Raw genomic sequence first — 16,489 nt, forward strand, 5'->3', positions numbered from 1 at the left:
GAATTAGTCATGTGGCTGTCTGGCAAGAGACAATGAGTTTTAATAATTGGAAATGAGAAAGGAAGAAAAAGAAACAGGAATATGAGCCCACCAATAGACCCATAATGTCTTGTTTCATCAGTTAGCCTCACCTTCTCTTTTTAATCATTTATTGCTTTCAAATTTTCATAAAGGAGGAGTTGGTTTGTTTCTAGACTTGCAGTCTAAATTGCAAATCACATTCTAGAAAATTCTTGAAGTTCATGCACATTAATATTCAAATGTTGTTACACTGGGAATTCAATCCAGTAAAAAAGATGCAGAACAGTAAATTGAAGAACAATTTGTTTACATCCTCCGCTGTTATGATAAATCAATGTTTTAAAACAATATGTGCAATGGTTGTTGATTGTACTAAGGTTTTCTACGTTTTTCCATTGTCTTCTTGTTCTGTGTAATAAAATTATTTGGATGGACATGACCACTTGAGAAAGGTGATTTCATCAGTGTGATATTACTTTCCAACTGCTGCACGCCTGCAACACCAGGCTAAACTCGAAACTATAAAATATTTCATCTTACAATATTTATTATGTGCATGCAACCTAAATGACATAGATATGTTGTATATTTTATTGGACCATCATGGATTATTATATACACGAGATACCCTAGGACAACATTATTGTTTCATGAAGAGAAAAAGCATCGTACCATAGTATTTTAGTGGTTTTTCAACTATGCACAATATTAGTCTTATTCAAGAAATTTAGAATAGAAAATACTGTACTAAATATATCTATCAAGAGATTGTTCTCTAAGTTAGCCTTGCCACCAGCTATTGCTGTGGTAAATTATTACCTTGCACAACGAGTTTTCATCGATAATAACCAAAAGCTCTTTAAAAGGTGAGTGTCGGTAAACCTTTCTGTGTAAAAGCAAAATTTTGATTCTAAATCGTATCTTACTTTTCTTTGGGAAAGATCGTGATAAGAAAAAGAGACGACCAGGACAACTTATGAGAAATAGTTTATAAAAGTTGAAAAAGAATGCACACACATATACATAATAAATTTATGGTAATATTGTAAGAAAAATAATAAATAAAATGAGTAATGCAAAAGAAAGAGGAAACGATTCAGTAACTTTTTTCTGAAAGTTATAATGTGATTTTAGTTAATTTGCTCAATTTTTAACTGGTTACTTTTATATTTTAATTTTTTGAAAATTGAAGTTTCTTATTCTACATTAAAGGTGTGTTAGTAGTTAGTACACGTATGTCGGAGTGTTTATAATTTAAAGGTGAGCAAACCAAAACCACATTAAATCTCAAGAACAAAAATATTCCTTCTATAGACGTTAATAATTGTCAATGTAGCAAAAGTACAATCGAGCTTAAATTAAAATGTTGTATTAAGATAACTTAAAACCAAATTGACGTGCACATAAGGACTATCATGCACTTTCTTCTTAAAGGAAGGCATATGCATATTACAGAGTGATAAATTACACGATAACATTCCCTATTGGCATATGCAGAATCATTTGCCATTCGATGAGTTCAACTCCAATTTGAATTCTTAAAGAGCAAAACTGATGAGGTTGTCGTGGGGTAAGGAAATTCAGGCTTTTTGATCCACTAGCTGCCCACAAATCTTCTGAGGCTTAAATGTGTAAGAAAGTAACGTCGTTTTCATAAAAAAAAACGGGCAAACTGGTTGTGTAAACAATTCTATGAGATGCTAAAAAAGCAGACAAGGGTCCCATCAGCTGTTGGATAAAGTAAGCATCCGCAAAAGTTCATGGGACAAAAGTTACTGAGCCAGGATAGTAAGTGACCTGAAACCAATTGGTCCCCTCCCCTATGTCCCCATTTAAGACAATATGTATTTACTGGTAAATACAACATTCATTAATGCAGTCTAATTCTGAAAAGAATGTTGCACCATTCATGCAAGCAGGAAGGACCCAAAGAATTAAGTGGTTCTGATAAAAATTGACAGAATTTTTATCTACGAGAATATAGTTAGCTGCATTGCAGATAAATTTCACAAGGGAGCATCATGACAACCAGCTCAGCAGCAGGTAAAATGTGGCTATAGGCATTAGGCAAACCACATGCACTCATTCTATAACTATTTGTCATTAAGTGCCGTTCTGGGGCCAGCTTGTAAGGATGTTAAGACTGGGAGAGGCAACCAATAAATTATTGGATTCTGTATAGTTTAATAAAGCAAACTCTGCATATTGGATTCTCTATAACTTAATCAAGCATACTCTGCATTTCGTTTTCAGTCATCCTTAATTGTTCATCTTCCAGAGACTTCTGAAATATTTTATCTTGGAATTCCATCTGCAGTTGGCATTGAAAGTTGAAATTCTGAAGTTCTTGCATTTGGTGAAAGACTGTCAACCATCTTAATGTGATGCTTCACAAACGGGGTCCTGACAAACATTTATCAGCACTGACAATAATAAGAGAGGACTGTTCGCAACACACTCTCTAGCTCAAATCGAGAACTTTGAGCTTAAAAATGATACCATTAAGTCTCCTGAGAAACTCATTTGCAACATCTTTCTGACACTCCTTATCCTTAGTTGAATTTTTTCAAAATTACAAAATCAAGTAGAAACGCATTGAAAATATGGTGTTTTCTAGTAGATTTCAATCAATAGTAAAGAACGCGTTCATAAAGTATATTAGATAGTGTTTTGCTGACAGTTCTCCCGACAATAATCGTACTACTGATGTCAAGTGTCTAAATATTGACAAAAGTAGTACAACACAACCCCACCCGACCTACTCCTCCCCCTTCTGGTTTTAAACTTTTAACCCTTTAACCCTCCGAGTTTAACATTGAGAAGTGAAAAATTATATAAAATCTTGATCAAAGCATAATAAGTGCACCTTAATTTGTCTGACAGGGAGTGGAAAATAGACAGATTCAGAAGCAAGAATGCCAAAAAAGTAAGAAGAGAGTCAAAAACATATATTTTATTTCATGAGATCCAGAAATACAAAAGCATTCCACAAACTATGCAACAACATTGATGGCAAGAGGTTCCTAGACCGTACAAAGACAGTACCCATCACCATACCAAGAAATACAAGCGGTAGTATCCTCTGAATGTTAAAATGTGCCAAGGCAAAAGATACCGAACTAACTAATATTGCACTCCATACAGGCATGTATTTGGTTAAAGATGGGAGAAGGAAACCACGGAAGACAATCTCCTCCCATATTGGGGCACAAACTGAGACTACCACTGCATAGAGCGCCATTGCCACAGGATCTCGAGCAACAATGGATTGCTCTACACTTGAGATGGGAACTGGAGTATATTGAAGAACAGGCAACAAATTTAGGTTCATTTGTGATAGCTGATTGATAAGGGGGAACATAAGGCAGCCCAAACCGACATCAAACTGCCACTTCCCCTTCAGTTCAAATTTGAACCAATCAGATGAAAGAGGTTGAAACTTTGCAAGACAATGCCCAAGAATTGCTATCCCAACCACACCCTCGGCAACATCGGTCAAGAGGCTGTACAATGCTTGCCCTCTGTATGTGAGGGATTCCTTTCTAAACCCTGCTGTGTATGCTAAAAATGGAACTATCCAAGATCCTACAAACCAAAATGAGGCAATCCAGAGGAGCATAACCTGCAGAATCCAACTTAGTTTGCCTTTCTAGATGTAATGATAGTAAGAGCAAATCAAACCGACAATATAATTTCTGAAAAAGTAAATATATGGCAATTTCATCCATTTACAAGTTCCTAATTGAAAAGAGTTGTAACTGTTAAAGATATGATGTGATAACATTAAATAGAAAAATATGATATAAGTATATTACATCAATAAGAAAATATCTGCATATATTTCTCTTTATAAATTATTATTTTTATTTCTTATTATGATATGTCTTCTTCATTATAAATAAGAATACTCAAGTCATGCGTGTACGCTACATTCAGAATTCATCACATGCCTTCAATTTCTCCCTTTTCAACAATAACAAAAAAAATTATAATACTTTATTATAAAAGTCTATTTTTGAAATGAAATAAAAGTTTATTTCTAACCTAAAATTTAAGTTAGTTCAACACAGAGAATGGTATTTGCATACTATGAAAGGAGAATAAAAAGAGATAGAAGTGATCATTTCATTGCTTGTTAGTCTCGTGATTGCAGAACATATTTTATATTTGGAACATGGAATAGAATCAGAATTGTATTGTAATGACAACAAAAACTTCTCTAACATCAAATGATACGATTGCTAAATATAACTATTTTACAATTTTGCACTTGAACAGAAAGATTTCAATAAAAAAGAAGTAATTATTTTAGTTTTCCAAATTCAGATGGTCAAGTAGCAACGGATGAAAAGTTTTATAATAATTTTTAAATATAAGTAGTTTATTAATTTTGCAGTCATTTTAATAGGGAGAGTGGGCAAACCAATAAATATCATTTTTAACCACATTATTATTTGCCAATCAAGTAATACCTTTTATCATTTTTGCATCAATGACATTGGGGTAAAGTTGTCAAGCATCAATTTTATTGCCGTATTGACAGCCAAGAATCCCCATTCACTACAAAAGAATAGGAACGGGCATTCCTGGCAATGCAGAAGTAGGCCTGAATGGAATGGCCATTTCATGCCTTTTCATTTACTAAACATACAAATAGAGCTTCCTATGGTAAGAAGGCATGAAATCCTGGATCTAAAGTACAAAACATACTCAAAATATTGACAGCATTGATAATCGTATCAAAACGTTAGAAAGCATATACTTTACCTGGACAATAGTTTTTGCTGTCCAAGGAACTGTCCACGGTTTCACACTATGAATAACAGTTATGACCTGAAATGTTAAAAACACAGTACTATTACAATCTCTGAGACTCCCTAAAGATGTTTTAGTTCTCTGTGACAGATTTATACGAACACAATATTATTGATTAACACAAAATGAACTAATAGAGCTACTATAATCAAGAAACCTTAGAAAATACCCAGAGACCGAGCTTCTACGGGAAGATAGCCTCCCTACCCGCACTTCAACATAGTAATACTCACTTCCTTCCTGCCACTATTCAACCCTGCTCCCTACGAACCTACTATTCACTAACGAATCCCTCTTTCCTCACACTTCAACATGACTAACTCCCATCTCACTCAGTTCTTTTCCTTCTTCTGGAAGTGTATAACAACTTGTTTAAGGACAGATTGTAAAGATTTAAAAGCATATTGATGTTTAGACAGTTTGATAATGTTAGAAATTCTTTTGAGAATGATGTCATCAGATTCATTTTAACCAAAAACATATGAAGACATAATCTATACGACTCTAATTTATCTGGTCCTACACACTATTGCCAAATTAATTGTTTTAGAGATACTTCTAATTTTACTTCTGTTTATCTTCTTGTATGTGTTGTACGGATTATATAACTTACTGGTTCAGTTAGTTATTACAAACTTTGTTAAACGTCTATCTACTATTATATATAAAGGACTTTTGTAACAAAGAATAGACAAGTTTACAATCCCTGTACTCATTCAGTGTAGAATCAATAAATGATTTCTTTCCACTTTAGTATGGTATCAAGAGCCAATTGATCCATGGCTTCTGAAAATAAAACACCTAATGATCCTCCACCTCCTCCTCCACCACTGACAGATCAGCTTCATGCCATTGCATCTCATACTTCGAATCATGTATGGCTTTACTTTCCTTGTTTCAACACAAGCTCAATGACCTTTCCACATCAAATCATGAAGAAACTGGATGATAATTTTTTTTGCAATGGTGCCACCAGGTAGAACCAGTTATCCAAGCACACTGCTGATATCATTTCATCATTGCTGTGAAAATTCCTTCATGTTTTCTGATTGAGTAAGATTGCATTCTTAACCACTAAACCTTGACTATGTTGTTTTGGGAACAACAAGATCAATTACTCATAGCATGGCTTCGATCCTTGCTCTCCAACACTATTCTTTCTCACGTTCTTGGTTGTACTAACTCATGAAATTAGGTAGAAGATCCATGCATATTTTTATCATCAAACTGGTACAAAGGCATGCCAGCTGCATTCTGAGTTGTGCAATTCTTCTCTTGCCAATAAGACAGTTGATTTCGTTTGTGCATAAAGTCGTTTGTTAATTATCTTGCGCCCATTGGAGATCATGTCTTCCAAAGAACATCTTGATTCCATTCTTGAGGGATTAGCTTGAGTATGATTATGCTATCATCAGAGGCATACTTCTTGCCCTTGATCTACCTCAATGGATATGGAAGTATTGAAAAAAACAACACTGGTTTATCCTTTTACCTATCTGTCAACATTGATCAATTTTCTCCATCATAATCATCCTCCAATGATCAACAGATGCAAATTGCTAGTGTTACCTCAAAATATACTAATTTTGTGGCAAACTGATCGTTCCAGTGGTTGAAGTCATGATGGTCAAGCCTCGATTCAATGCCAAGTATGTTTCAAGGTTGGTCATGCAATGCTTTCATGCGACAATTTATTCAATCCACAGTTTCAACCTCCTCAAGTCTCTCACACTTCTAGCATGCGCTGACCTCAAGGAAATTCACATTTCTCTTCTCATTGGACACAATCATCTCCTCAGTCTTTGCAACATCAATATCAACCTTCACAGTTTGCTACTTCACAGCTTGTTACCTGTCCCAAAGCGCCTCAAGCAATGTTAACCAATATGGATCAAGCCATTCCTTAGACATGGTTCCCTTGGTTTAGTGTTTCTTGTTACTGTGGCTCAAAATATTCAACAATTATCTCTTTCTGAAGGTATTGATCAGATCTTCATGGAATGGATAAAATTTCCTCATTCAGTTCTACTTTGCTTACATCTTTACATTATCCCAAAATGCATTTTATTCTTAACAAACTTTGACACGTTTCTTCCACTACAAAGAATCTTCTCAGTGTTAGTAAATTTTCTCAAGATAACAACGCTTACTTTGAGTATCATCCTAAACATTTCTATGTCAAATGTCAAGCATCCAATGAAAGTCTTCTACAGAGAAAAGTTCGACTTGATAGCTTCTATTAGTTTCCCAGCTTGTGTCTTGCCTCTTATATACACAAACCTTCTATTTTCCTACTCCTAGTTTAAAACTCTCACTATTTCTAATAATAATTTTGATTGTAATGCTCATACCTAGCATTTACAGTTAAGAAACACCAATTTCAATGCACTTTGTCTTGTTTTTCAATGTTGTATTATACCTTTCAATATTAAAACTAGTTTGCCATTTTGTTCAGCTCATTGTGTGGGCAAAGCACATTGATCCCTTCTCATCATTCTCTCACTACTTATAATTCTCCTTTTGAATTATTTTTAGTGATTTGTGGGGGCTATACCTTCGTCAACCCTCTTGTTTCTTCCAATATTCCCATAGTCTAACCATTCCAAGCACCTATACTTAGCAGTGCAATTTTTCAGATCTCATTAGCTCCACCTTATCACATATAGCTAAGTCTACACCCACTAATCATCAACTCCATTGTCACTTTCTTCAACCACCAATTTCTCTTGATCTAATTTAGAACCTGGTCAATCACCAAGACCTTCAAGCATTCATCCAAATCAAACTAGATCCAAAACTGGTATTTTACAAACTCATTTCATCCTACCCTTCTTCTTGCCCACTTGGAACCTGTTGTAAAACAGTAGTAGGATGCTGGAATTAATTATTCTCTCATTCATGCTTTTGAAACAATACATAGGTGTTTAAAAAGAAACAAACTATTGTCTAATTAAGGTAAAAAATCTCCTGAAATAAAGTCTCTAAATCAGGAGATATCTACCCAATAATACCTGATCTTAATAAAAGGAAATCTGCCCAATAATTACTAATCCTAATCCCTTAATTTTAGGGATTACACATAATTGTAGGATTACACATAATTGCTATATTAATTGTGCAATAAATTCACATATTCTGACACCCCCTCAAGTTGAGGAATAGATATTGGTCATTCCCAGCTTGCTTATAAGATCTTGGAAGATAGGGCTATTGAGACCTTTTGTTAACACATCAGCTACTTGTTACTTGGATGGGACATACGCCATGCATAATAGACCTTCATCTACTTTTTCTTTGATGAAGTGTCTATCTATTTCAACGTGTTTTGTCCGGTCATGTTGAACCGGATTATGTGCAATTTCTATTGCTGATTTATTATCACAGTACAGTTTCATGGGACCCTTCAAACCAACTTTCAAATCATCCAGAATAATTTTTATCCATAATAATTCACATATTCCTTGAGCAAGTGCTCTGAACTCTGATTCAGCTAATGATCTAGACACTACATTTTGTTTTTTACTTCTCCAAGTTACTAAATTTCCACCCAGGAAAGTACAATATCCAGTAGTCGATCTTCTATCAATTAGAGATCCTGCATAGTCTGCGTCGGTGTAGGCTTCAAGGTTCAATTTTTCATTCTTCTTGAATAGGATTCCCTTTCCGGGAGTGCCTTTTAAGTAATGTAGAATCCTGTAGGCAGCTTGAAGGTGAGACTCCTTTGGTTCATGCATAAACTGACTTATTACACTTACCGAATGGGCAATATCTGGTCGGGTATGCGCCAAATATATTAATTTTCCAACCAACCTCTGATACATCCTTTTTTCTACTTCTGGTTCATCTCCAGATTTACTCAGTTTGTGATTGGGGTCCATTGGAATTGTTGCGGGTCTGCATCCAATAGTCTTTGTCTCAGCCAACAAATCGGTTATGTATTTTTGTTGGGATATAAAGATTCCTTGGGTAGAGTATGCTACTTCAATTCCTAGAAAATATTTCAGTTTTCCAAGCTCTTTGAGATCAAATTCTTGGACTAGTCTTTGTTTCAATTTTTCCTTTTCTTTTTCATCATTCCCAGTTACTATAATATCATCCACATACACCAAAAGAACTGTTACCTTCCCCTTTTCTGAATGTTTTATGAACAACGTGTGGTCTCCTTGGCTTTGTTTGTAGCCAAATCCCTTCATAACTTTTGAGAACCTCCCAAACCATGCTCTAGGAGATTGTTTCAGTCCATATAGTGCCTTCTTAAGTCTGCACACCTTATTTTGTCTATCTCCTTCAACCCCCTTGGGATATTCATGTAGATTTCTTCCTCTAGGTCTCCATGAAGAAAGGCATTTTTAACATCATACTGTAGTAGTTTCCAATCAAAATGAGCAGCTAAGGATAGAAGAATCCTTAGAGTATTCATTTTAGCAACTGGTGCAAACGTCTCTTCATAGTCTATTCCATATGCTTGAGTGTATCCTTTGGCCACCAATCTTGCTTTGTATCGTTCAAGTGACCCATCAGCATTATATTTTACTGTGAATATCCACTTACAGTCAACGATATTCTTTTCTTTGGGTTTATCCACAATTTCCCAAGTGTTATTCTTCTCTAATGCTGTCATTTCCACTTGCATAGCATCTCTCCACTCTTTCTTTGTTAGTGCTTGAGTAATATTATTTGGTATAACCACAGAATTCAAGTTTACAATAAAGCTTTTATGGTTAGCTGATAATCTATCATAAGAAACATAATTTGAGAGAGGATAGAGAGGTTTTTTAGTGCAATTTCTAGTACCTTTTCGGAGGGCTATTGGAAGGTCAATCTCATTTTCTGGTTCACGTATTTCTTCATTTCCTGGTGCAGAACTTGGATTGGATTCATGGACTTGCATCATCTCTGGAATTTGCTTTCTCCTGGTGTAAACCTTGTTAAATCTCGGAGGATTGTCAGCTTCTATTCGAGTTGCTTCAATGGGGAAATCTGTATCCATAGCTTCTGATCCTCGTTCATAATTATGTTGTATAGTTGGAGGCTCAGATCTGTTGGTTGTGATATATGGCAGAGTTAAGAACTCAGCATTTTCATGAGGGTCTTCTAGACATTGTTCTGTAGGATTGGTTTTGTTAAAAAAAGGTTTAGTTTCAAGAAAAGTAACATCAGCTGAGATATACCATCTTTTAATGATAGGATCATAACATTTATACCCTTTTTGTGTGGCTGAATATCCTAAAAAAATACATTTAACAGCCCTGGGATCCAGTTTATCTCTAGCTTGAACAGGGACATGTGCAAAGGCTGTACATCCAAATATTCTAGGAATCAGTCCATTTGATTTCTTAAAGTGAGGAAAGAAATTATTTAAGACTTCTATTGGACTCTTATTACTTACGCCATGAGAGGGAAGTCTATTAATAAGATATGATGCAGTAAGAACAGCTTCTCCCCAATATTTTTTTGGAACATTCCCTTGAAAAAGAAGAGCCCGAGTTATATTGAGTAAATGCCCATTTTTTCTTTCTGCCACTCCATTTTGTTGTGGGGTATAAACACATGAAGAGTCATGGATGATCCCATTAGATTGGAAATACGAGGATATGGTTTGGTTGAAATAATCTCTAGCATTATCGGTCCTAAACCTTTTAATATTAACTCCAAATTGAGTTCTAATCATTGAGTGAAATATGGGAATGATAGTGCTGACATCGGATTTTTGTTTAAGCAAATAGAGCCAAGTAACCCTAGTGCAATCATCAATAAATGTTACAAACCAACGGGCCCCAGAAATATTTGGTACTGTAGACGGTCCCCATATATCACTATGAATCAATTGAAAAGGTTGAGAGCTTCTATTATTGCTGTTGGGAAAAAAAGCACGAGTATGCTTCGCTAACTCACAAGTTTCACAATGAAGTTTTGAGATATCTAAGTTTTCATACAAATGAGGAAACATAAACTGTAGCACCTTAAATGATGGATGTCCTAGACGATAGTGATACAACCATAGTTCATCCTTATTTGTTATACTGTGAAGGGATTTTGCTTGGTTGGTTTGGGATTCTTGAGATACTTCCAAGTAGTAAAGACCATCTTTTTCTTTAGCAAGTCCAATCCTCCTCCCCGAGTCCTGTTCCTGAAAAACACATAGAGATGGGAAAACATTGCAGAACAATTGAGATCAGAGGTTAGTTTCTTTATGGAGAGAAGACTGGCTGAGAGTTTGGGAACATGGAGAACGTTTTTAAGCATAAGGTTGGGGTTTACTTGGATATTACCATATCCTGCAACAGTAGCTACTGACCCATTTGCAACAATAATTTTTCTATTACTTGGTGAGGGTGTATAAGAATGAAACAAGTGGAATAAATGTGTCATATGATCTGTAGCTCCCGAATCCACAATCCAAGAGTTCACATTATATGAGGTATTCATACAAGAAGTTTTACCTGAGAAAACAAGAGAACATGATCCAGAGGGTTCCTCCATATTCCCCAATAGCTTCTTCAATTTCTTTATTTCTTCCATATTGAAACTGTCTACTGCTGGAGATTCTTTAATCTCTGTTTGTGTTACGTGCACTTGGGACTTTTGTTGTCCTCCACGATTCACCCACTCCTTTCCTGGAGGTTTGCCATGCAATTTCCAACATTTCTCCCTTGTGTGTCTCGGTTTCTGACAATAGGTGCACCATAAATTATCTTTGTTTCCTTTCCATAGAGAATTAGGAATTTGCTCATTTCCTTTCTGCACCAGTTCAGGTTTGGTAAGTAGAGCTGACCCATCTATTGGTTGAGACTCAAGCATTACACTCCTCCGACTTTCTTCTGCACGAACAATAGATATGGTTTCTTCTAGTGAAGGAGTATCCTTTCTCCCTAGAATTTGTACTCTAACCTAATCAAATTCAGGATTTAGTCCTGCAAGAAAATCATACACACGATCCTTCTCTATGAAATTCTTCAAGAGGATTGCATCCTCAGCACACTTCATTTCAAAAACTCTGTAGTGATCAAGTTCCTGCCATAGATTCTACAACAGTGCCGCATATTCTGTGATTCCTCTGCTTCCCTGTTTTGTGGCTGCAGTTTTTATTTTGATTTCATATACTTGGGCAGCATCATTGGCTTTAGAATATGTGCAGTTTATGGAGTCCCAAATATCTTTAGCTGTATTAAGAAACATACAAGTGTCGCTGATGGTAGCTTCCATGGAGTCCCACAACCAAGACATAATCATGGAATCTTTTTCATCCCATGCTGCAAATGTTGGATCCTCCATGCTTGGACCATTTTCAAGGAGATGAACCAGGCATCCTTTTCCCTTGAGATAGGTTCTAACAAATTGGGACCATTTGAGAAAATTTTTTCCATCCAATCTGTATGACGCTCGGAGACCTTGGAGTTCTCCATTTTTGTGTGAAGGACTAGAGACTTCTCTACTTGATGTAGCACCAGACATTGTAATCGGATGTTAGGTTAACACAGCGGAAAGAATAACAACAGCAATTAAGGCTGCCCCTTTTTTTTTTGGACGAGAATGGCAATGAAGGCCAGCAATAGTTGAGGAACGGCAATGAAGGCCGTGAGACAAAAAACAAAGACCAGGGCTCCAGGAAAAACCTAGAGCTCTGATACCATGTTGTAAAACAGTAGTAGGATGCTGGAATTAATTATTCTCTCATTCATGCTTTTGAAACAATACATAGGTGTTTAAAAAGAAACAAACTACTGTCTAATTAAGGTAAAAAATCTCCTGAAATAAAGTCTCTAAATCAGGAGATATCTACCCAATAATACCTGATCTTAATAAAAGGAAATCTGCCCAATAATTACTAATCCTAATCCCTTAATTTTAGGGATTACACATAATTGCAGGATTACACATAATTGCTATATTAATTGTGCAATAAATTCACATATTCTGACAGAACCTACTACAACCAGACAAGCTCTTTGTGATTCACAATGGTTTTCTGCTTTGAAGGATGAAATTTCTAACCCCTGGTCTCTTGTTTAACTGTTGCCTCACAGAACAGCTATAGGAGGCAAATGGATGTTTTGGATTAAGGCAAATCCTGGTGGTAATATTCAAAGGTATAAGGTAAGGCTTGTTGCAAAAGACTTTTATCAATAGTCGGGTTTTGATTATACAGAAACTCTCTCCAGTTGTTAAACCACTTTTTATATGAATTGTTCTTACTCTTGCTCTTTCATGCAAATGCTATATCTTTCAATTAGATGTTCACAATGCTTCTCAATGGTTTTCTATATGAAGAAGTCTTTATGGCTCAACCACCTGGACTAGAAGCCATTGATTTTAAAGATAGCAAGTGTTATCCATCTTTGTTCATTCATAGTCAAGCATCCTGTGTTGTCTACTTACTGATATATGTTGATAACATCAATAAAGCAAGTAGTTCATCCTGTTTTTCTTCAACATATTATTAAGTAGTTGGATTCAATCTTTTCCCTTAATCAATCTTTTCATGGCATAGAAGTGTGACCTCAATCCGATGGATCCTTGCTTATGACCCGGTCTAAGTATTTTGAAGATTTGCTTGCCAAAACCAAAATGTTGGACACTTGATAATCATGTTTTTAACAATAATCATTGAACATATATTCTAGGTTTTGGACTTTTACCGTCAAAATAGATTTTATTTTAGAGTTTTTATCTTTTATTTTATCATTGTTAATGAATTGAAACAATTTTGATGGTTTGTTGAAAGTGTGAAATAAAACATGTAAAAGTATAGATTTGATAGGGTGATATCATAGAAGTTGCAAAGCTGAGAAAACCATCTTTTAAAAGCTAATTCTTTCAAAAATACCAATTCTCTTCATGTATAATCCCTTTGAGATTCCTCTGCCTTATCTTTTTGTTCTTTGTTCACTCTCATATGACTATGTATAAAGAATCTTTCTTTTCCCCTTCTAATTTCTAACAACATGGAGTGAAAGTTGAAAAAGGATGAACGAACAAGAGTTTGCTTCATGTTTGCTGCCATATTTATTACTCTCTTCAGAGCTAGAAACCTACGTTACCATGGTTCAAGTTCTAAAACTAAGGAGCACCTACAGCATGAGAAAAACAACTTTTTCTTTGGTTAGTCAAGTGCCAATCTGACAAGGGGAGAGAACACGAATCAGCTCAGGTTCTTCAGATTGTCCAAAGGAATTAAATCAGAATGGCATGTCAAATTTGTCAAGATTGAAGGACAAGTCAGTAGGTGATTTGGTAAACATGTTCAATCAGTAGGTTAAAAGCAAATAATAGCAGCTTCTGCATCTTTTATCACTTTCGACATGGATTTTAGTTCTGACATGAGTACAAAACACCATTACAAACACGCAGTTACTGTTGGAACTTTTAACTTAAGAGTGACCGTACTGATTTCATTAGGTCAATTGAAGTAGCATACTCAACGCCTTTTGTGGGAGAAAATAATTAAAATGTAAGATAGCATATAGATCTTTGTCCAAGATTTTCACCCAACCATCTTGCAAGAAGTTATGAAATTGTGTTTTATAGATCAATAATAAGATTGTGTTTTATAAAAGTATTTATCTTACCCACTTGGTCACCGCTTACGATAATGCCACCATGAAATTTTGTTTCATGAAGCACATAACAGAAAGGGAAAAAATGAAAAAAGAGTAAACCCCATTCTAGTTCTTCTACAACTTTGCAAAATGTAGTCCATTGTAGTCTTGCTCCCCAATTTAACTTTTACGATTGTTTTTCACAAAAAAAAAATATAAAAAAAATATAAAAAAAAAGATTAAATGGATGTCATCTCGTAAAATCTGGGTCAAAGTTGAGAATTTTGTTTAGTTAGGAACTAAAGTGACTAATACACAATGACCAGAGAGGGAATTCACTTGAACAAACAATCTAACCATTTTTCTTTGTGGACTTAAACTGAGGGTATGATAATCTTAATAAAGTTAAATAGAGAACAGGTTGAAGGATAAAATAAGCCAAAAAAGGTTCACCGAAAAGACAATTATATAAGAATAGTATGACTGGACGAGAGAGAAATAGTTATAAATTATGATATGCAACCACAGATGCAGCTACAAAAGTGTAGTTTTGGAGGTCTCTGGAATAACGATTGAAACCACATCAACCTCATTAGTCTGAATTTTTTGTAATTATGTGATATTGAATTGTTTAAGAAAATACAGAGACTAACTCCATATAATGAAGATGGACCTCTAGAATTCTACGGGAGAAAAGATAGTGCGTGCCATTCAAGAGAACTGAACCTTCCTCAAACCCACAGAAATTCCTACCTCCCTCACTTCCCCCTCTTCCCTTACACAGTCTTCAACTTTATGAGTTAGCTTTCCTAACCTTTTGACACGTAGGGAAGTTTTTTTACAGCCTAAACAAGTCACTCTTCTCTTCCCACTCACTTCTAACATGGTCTAACACAGGAATTCCTAACATAATCACAAAGGAGCCAGAACTACAATTTAAAACCATAATTCTAAAACAAAATAACATTTAAGAGGGCTTATCTTTCTTTAATCAGTGACAGCCTTCACAATATATTTAGACATTTTCATCCATTGAATGTAAATTAAACCCATGGGCTTGTGCATTTTAAAACAAGATGAACACAATCAAGAAATGCGCAACGCATAGAGTACTTAATAAACCAGCATTAACCAAGAATAGAAACTTCAAAATTCAAAACAGAACAAATGAAGTAAATACCGCACGAATAGCAGCAAACCAATCTTTTTTCAGGTCATTGGACTGGTCACCTTCACGCTTCACCAAATCTTCCGCCAATTTATCGTCTTTGAGCTCAGGAACATTAATTTCTGATGAAGTGTTTTCATGTTTAAAACACAAAAATCTCCATTTCTATAATGGACAAATGATTCAGATCAATAATAAAGAAGAGAAAACCAAACTATCTTCATACACCAACTGCGTATTTCATGCACCAACCCAATCATTTAATGAAATTCCTCAACAATAATTAATTGATTAAAAAAATCAATACCCAATTGACCCATTAGATTAAATATTAATAAAAATAATATTTTTAAGAAAAAAACTTCGTTCAAAAACCAAACTTACTTTTGTGGGAAAGGTGATAGATGATTGGGATGGAATAGGAGAGGAAGGTAGATAGAAAGGTGAAACCCTAGAGTTGTGGTGAAGGGGGAGAGAGAAGGGAAGGGAAGAAATGGTGGTGGACATTGATGGCAGTGCAACAACAGAGATTGATGAAGCGGGTTGATTGTTTCACTGTGCATCATATACGCAAAGATATGGCCATTGGATTGGAGCTTCCACCCCCACCAATGAAACCAACACACACTGTTCTAATAATATCATGTGTCAATAGCCTGAACCATGAATTAAACTTCTGGCCTTTTTCAAATTTTCAGACCCTTAAATTTAGTTAGTAGTAATAATAAATTAAAATTGATAATTATCACATAATCAGGGATGAAAACATGGGTTGTACAAGGCAGCATTTTGCTTCAGTTGTGTAAATAATATCCACATTTTATTAGGACGTGGCTGCCTTTGAAAGTAGGTTGATGTTAACATATTTTGTCCGTTTACCGTTTTTGCTACCTCTCTCTTTAGTGGCATTTGATGGCAATCCATATAATTTGCCATTCACTCTTTT

General features: G+C 35.2%; 1 protein-coding gene across 4 annotated transcripts; it reads right to left on the reverse strand.

Moving 5' to 3' along the window:
• Nucleotides 1–18: 18 nt before the first annotated feature.
• On the reverse strand, nucleotides 19–16,238 carry LOC108326023 (retrovirus-related Pol polyprotein from transposon TNT 1-94). 4 transcript variants are annotated; one of them, XM_017559249.2, is made up of 4 exons: nucleotides 15,928–16,238; nucleotides 15,556–15,708; nucleotides 4,789–4,854; nucleotides 2,949–3,643 (listed from the first exon to the last, which is right to left on the reverse strand). In XM_017559249.2, the coding sequence occupies exons 1-4, from the start codon at nucleotides 16,048–16,050 to the stop codon at nucleotides 2,975–2,977; spliced, it is 1,011 nt and encodes a 336-aa protein (XP_017414738.1). In that variant the 5' UTR covers nucleotides 16,051–16,238; the 3' UTR covers nucleotides 2,949–2,974. The 4 variants fall into 4 exon arrangements, with proteins under 4 accessions (XP_052730973.1, XP_017414738.1, XP_052730974.1 ...); XM_052875014.1 differs by lacking the exons at nucleotides 15,556–15,708; nucleotides 15,928–16,238 and adding exons at nucleotides 9,631–10,966; nucleotides 11,280–15,545 and having other exon boundaries at nucleotides 3,468–3,606; XM_052875013.1 differs by lacking the exons at nucleotides 2,949–3,643; nucleotides 15,556–15,708; nucleotides 15,928–16,238 and adding exons at nucleotides 19–2,424; nucleotides 9,631–15,545.
• Nucleotides 16,239–16,489: the final 251 nt, after the last annotated feature.

The sequence above is a fragment of the Vigna angularis genome, chromosome 3 (assembly GCF_016808095.1).
Source record: "Vigna angularis cultivar LongXiaoDou No.4 chromosome 3, ASM1680809v1, whole genome shotgun sequence".
NCBI classification, from domain to species: domain Eukaryota; kingdom Viridiplantae; phylum Streptophyta; class Magnoliopsida; order Fabales; family Fabaceae; genus Vigna; species Vigna angularis.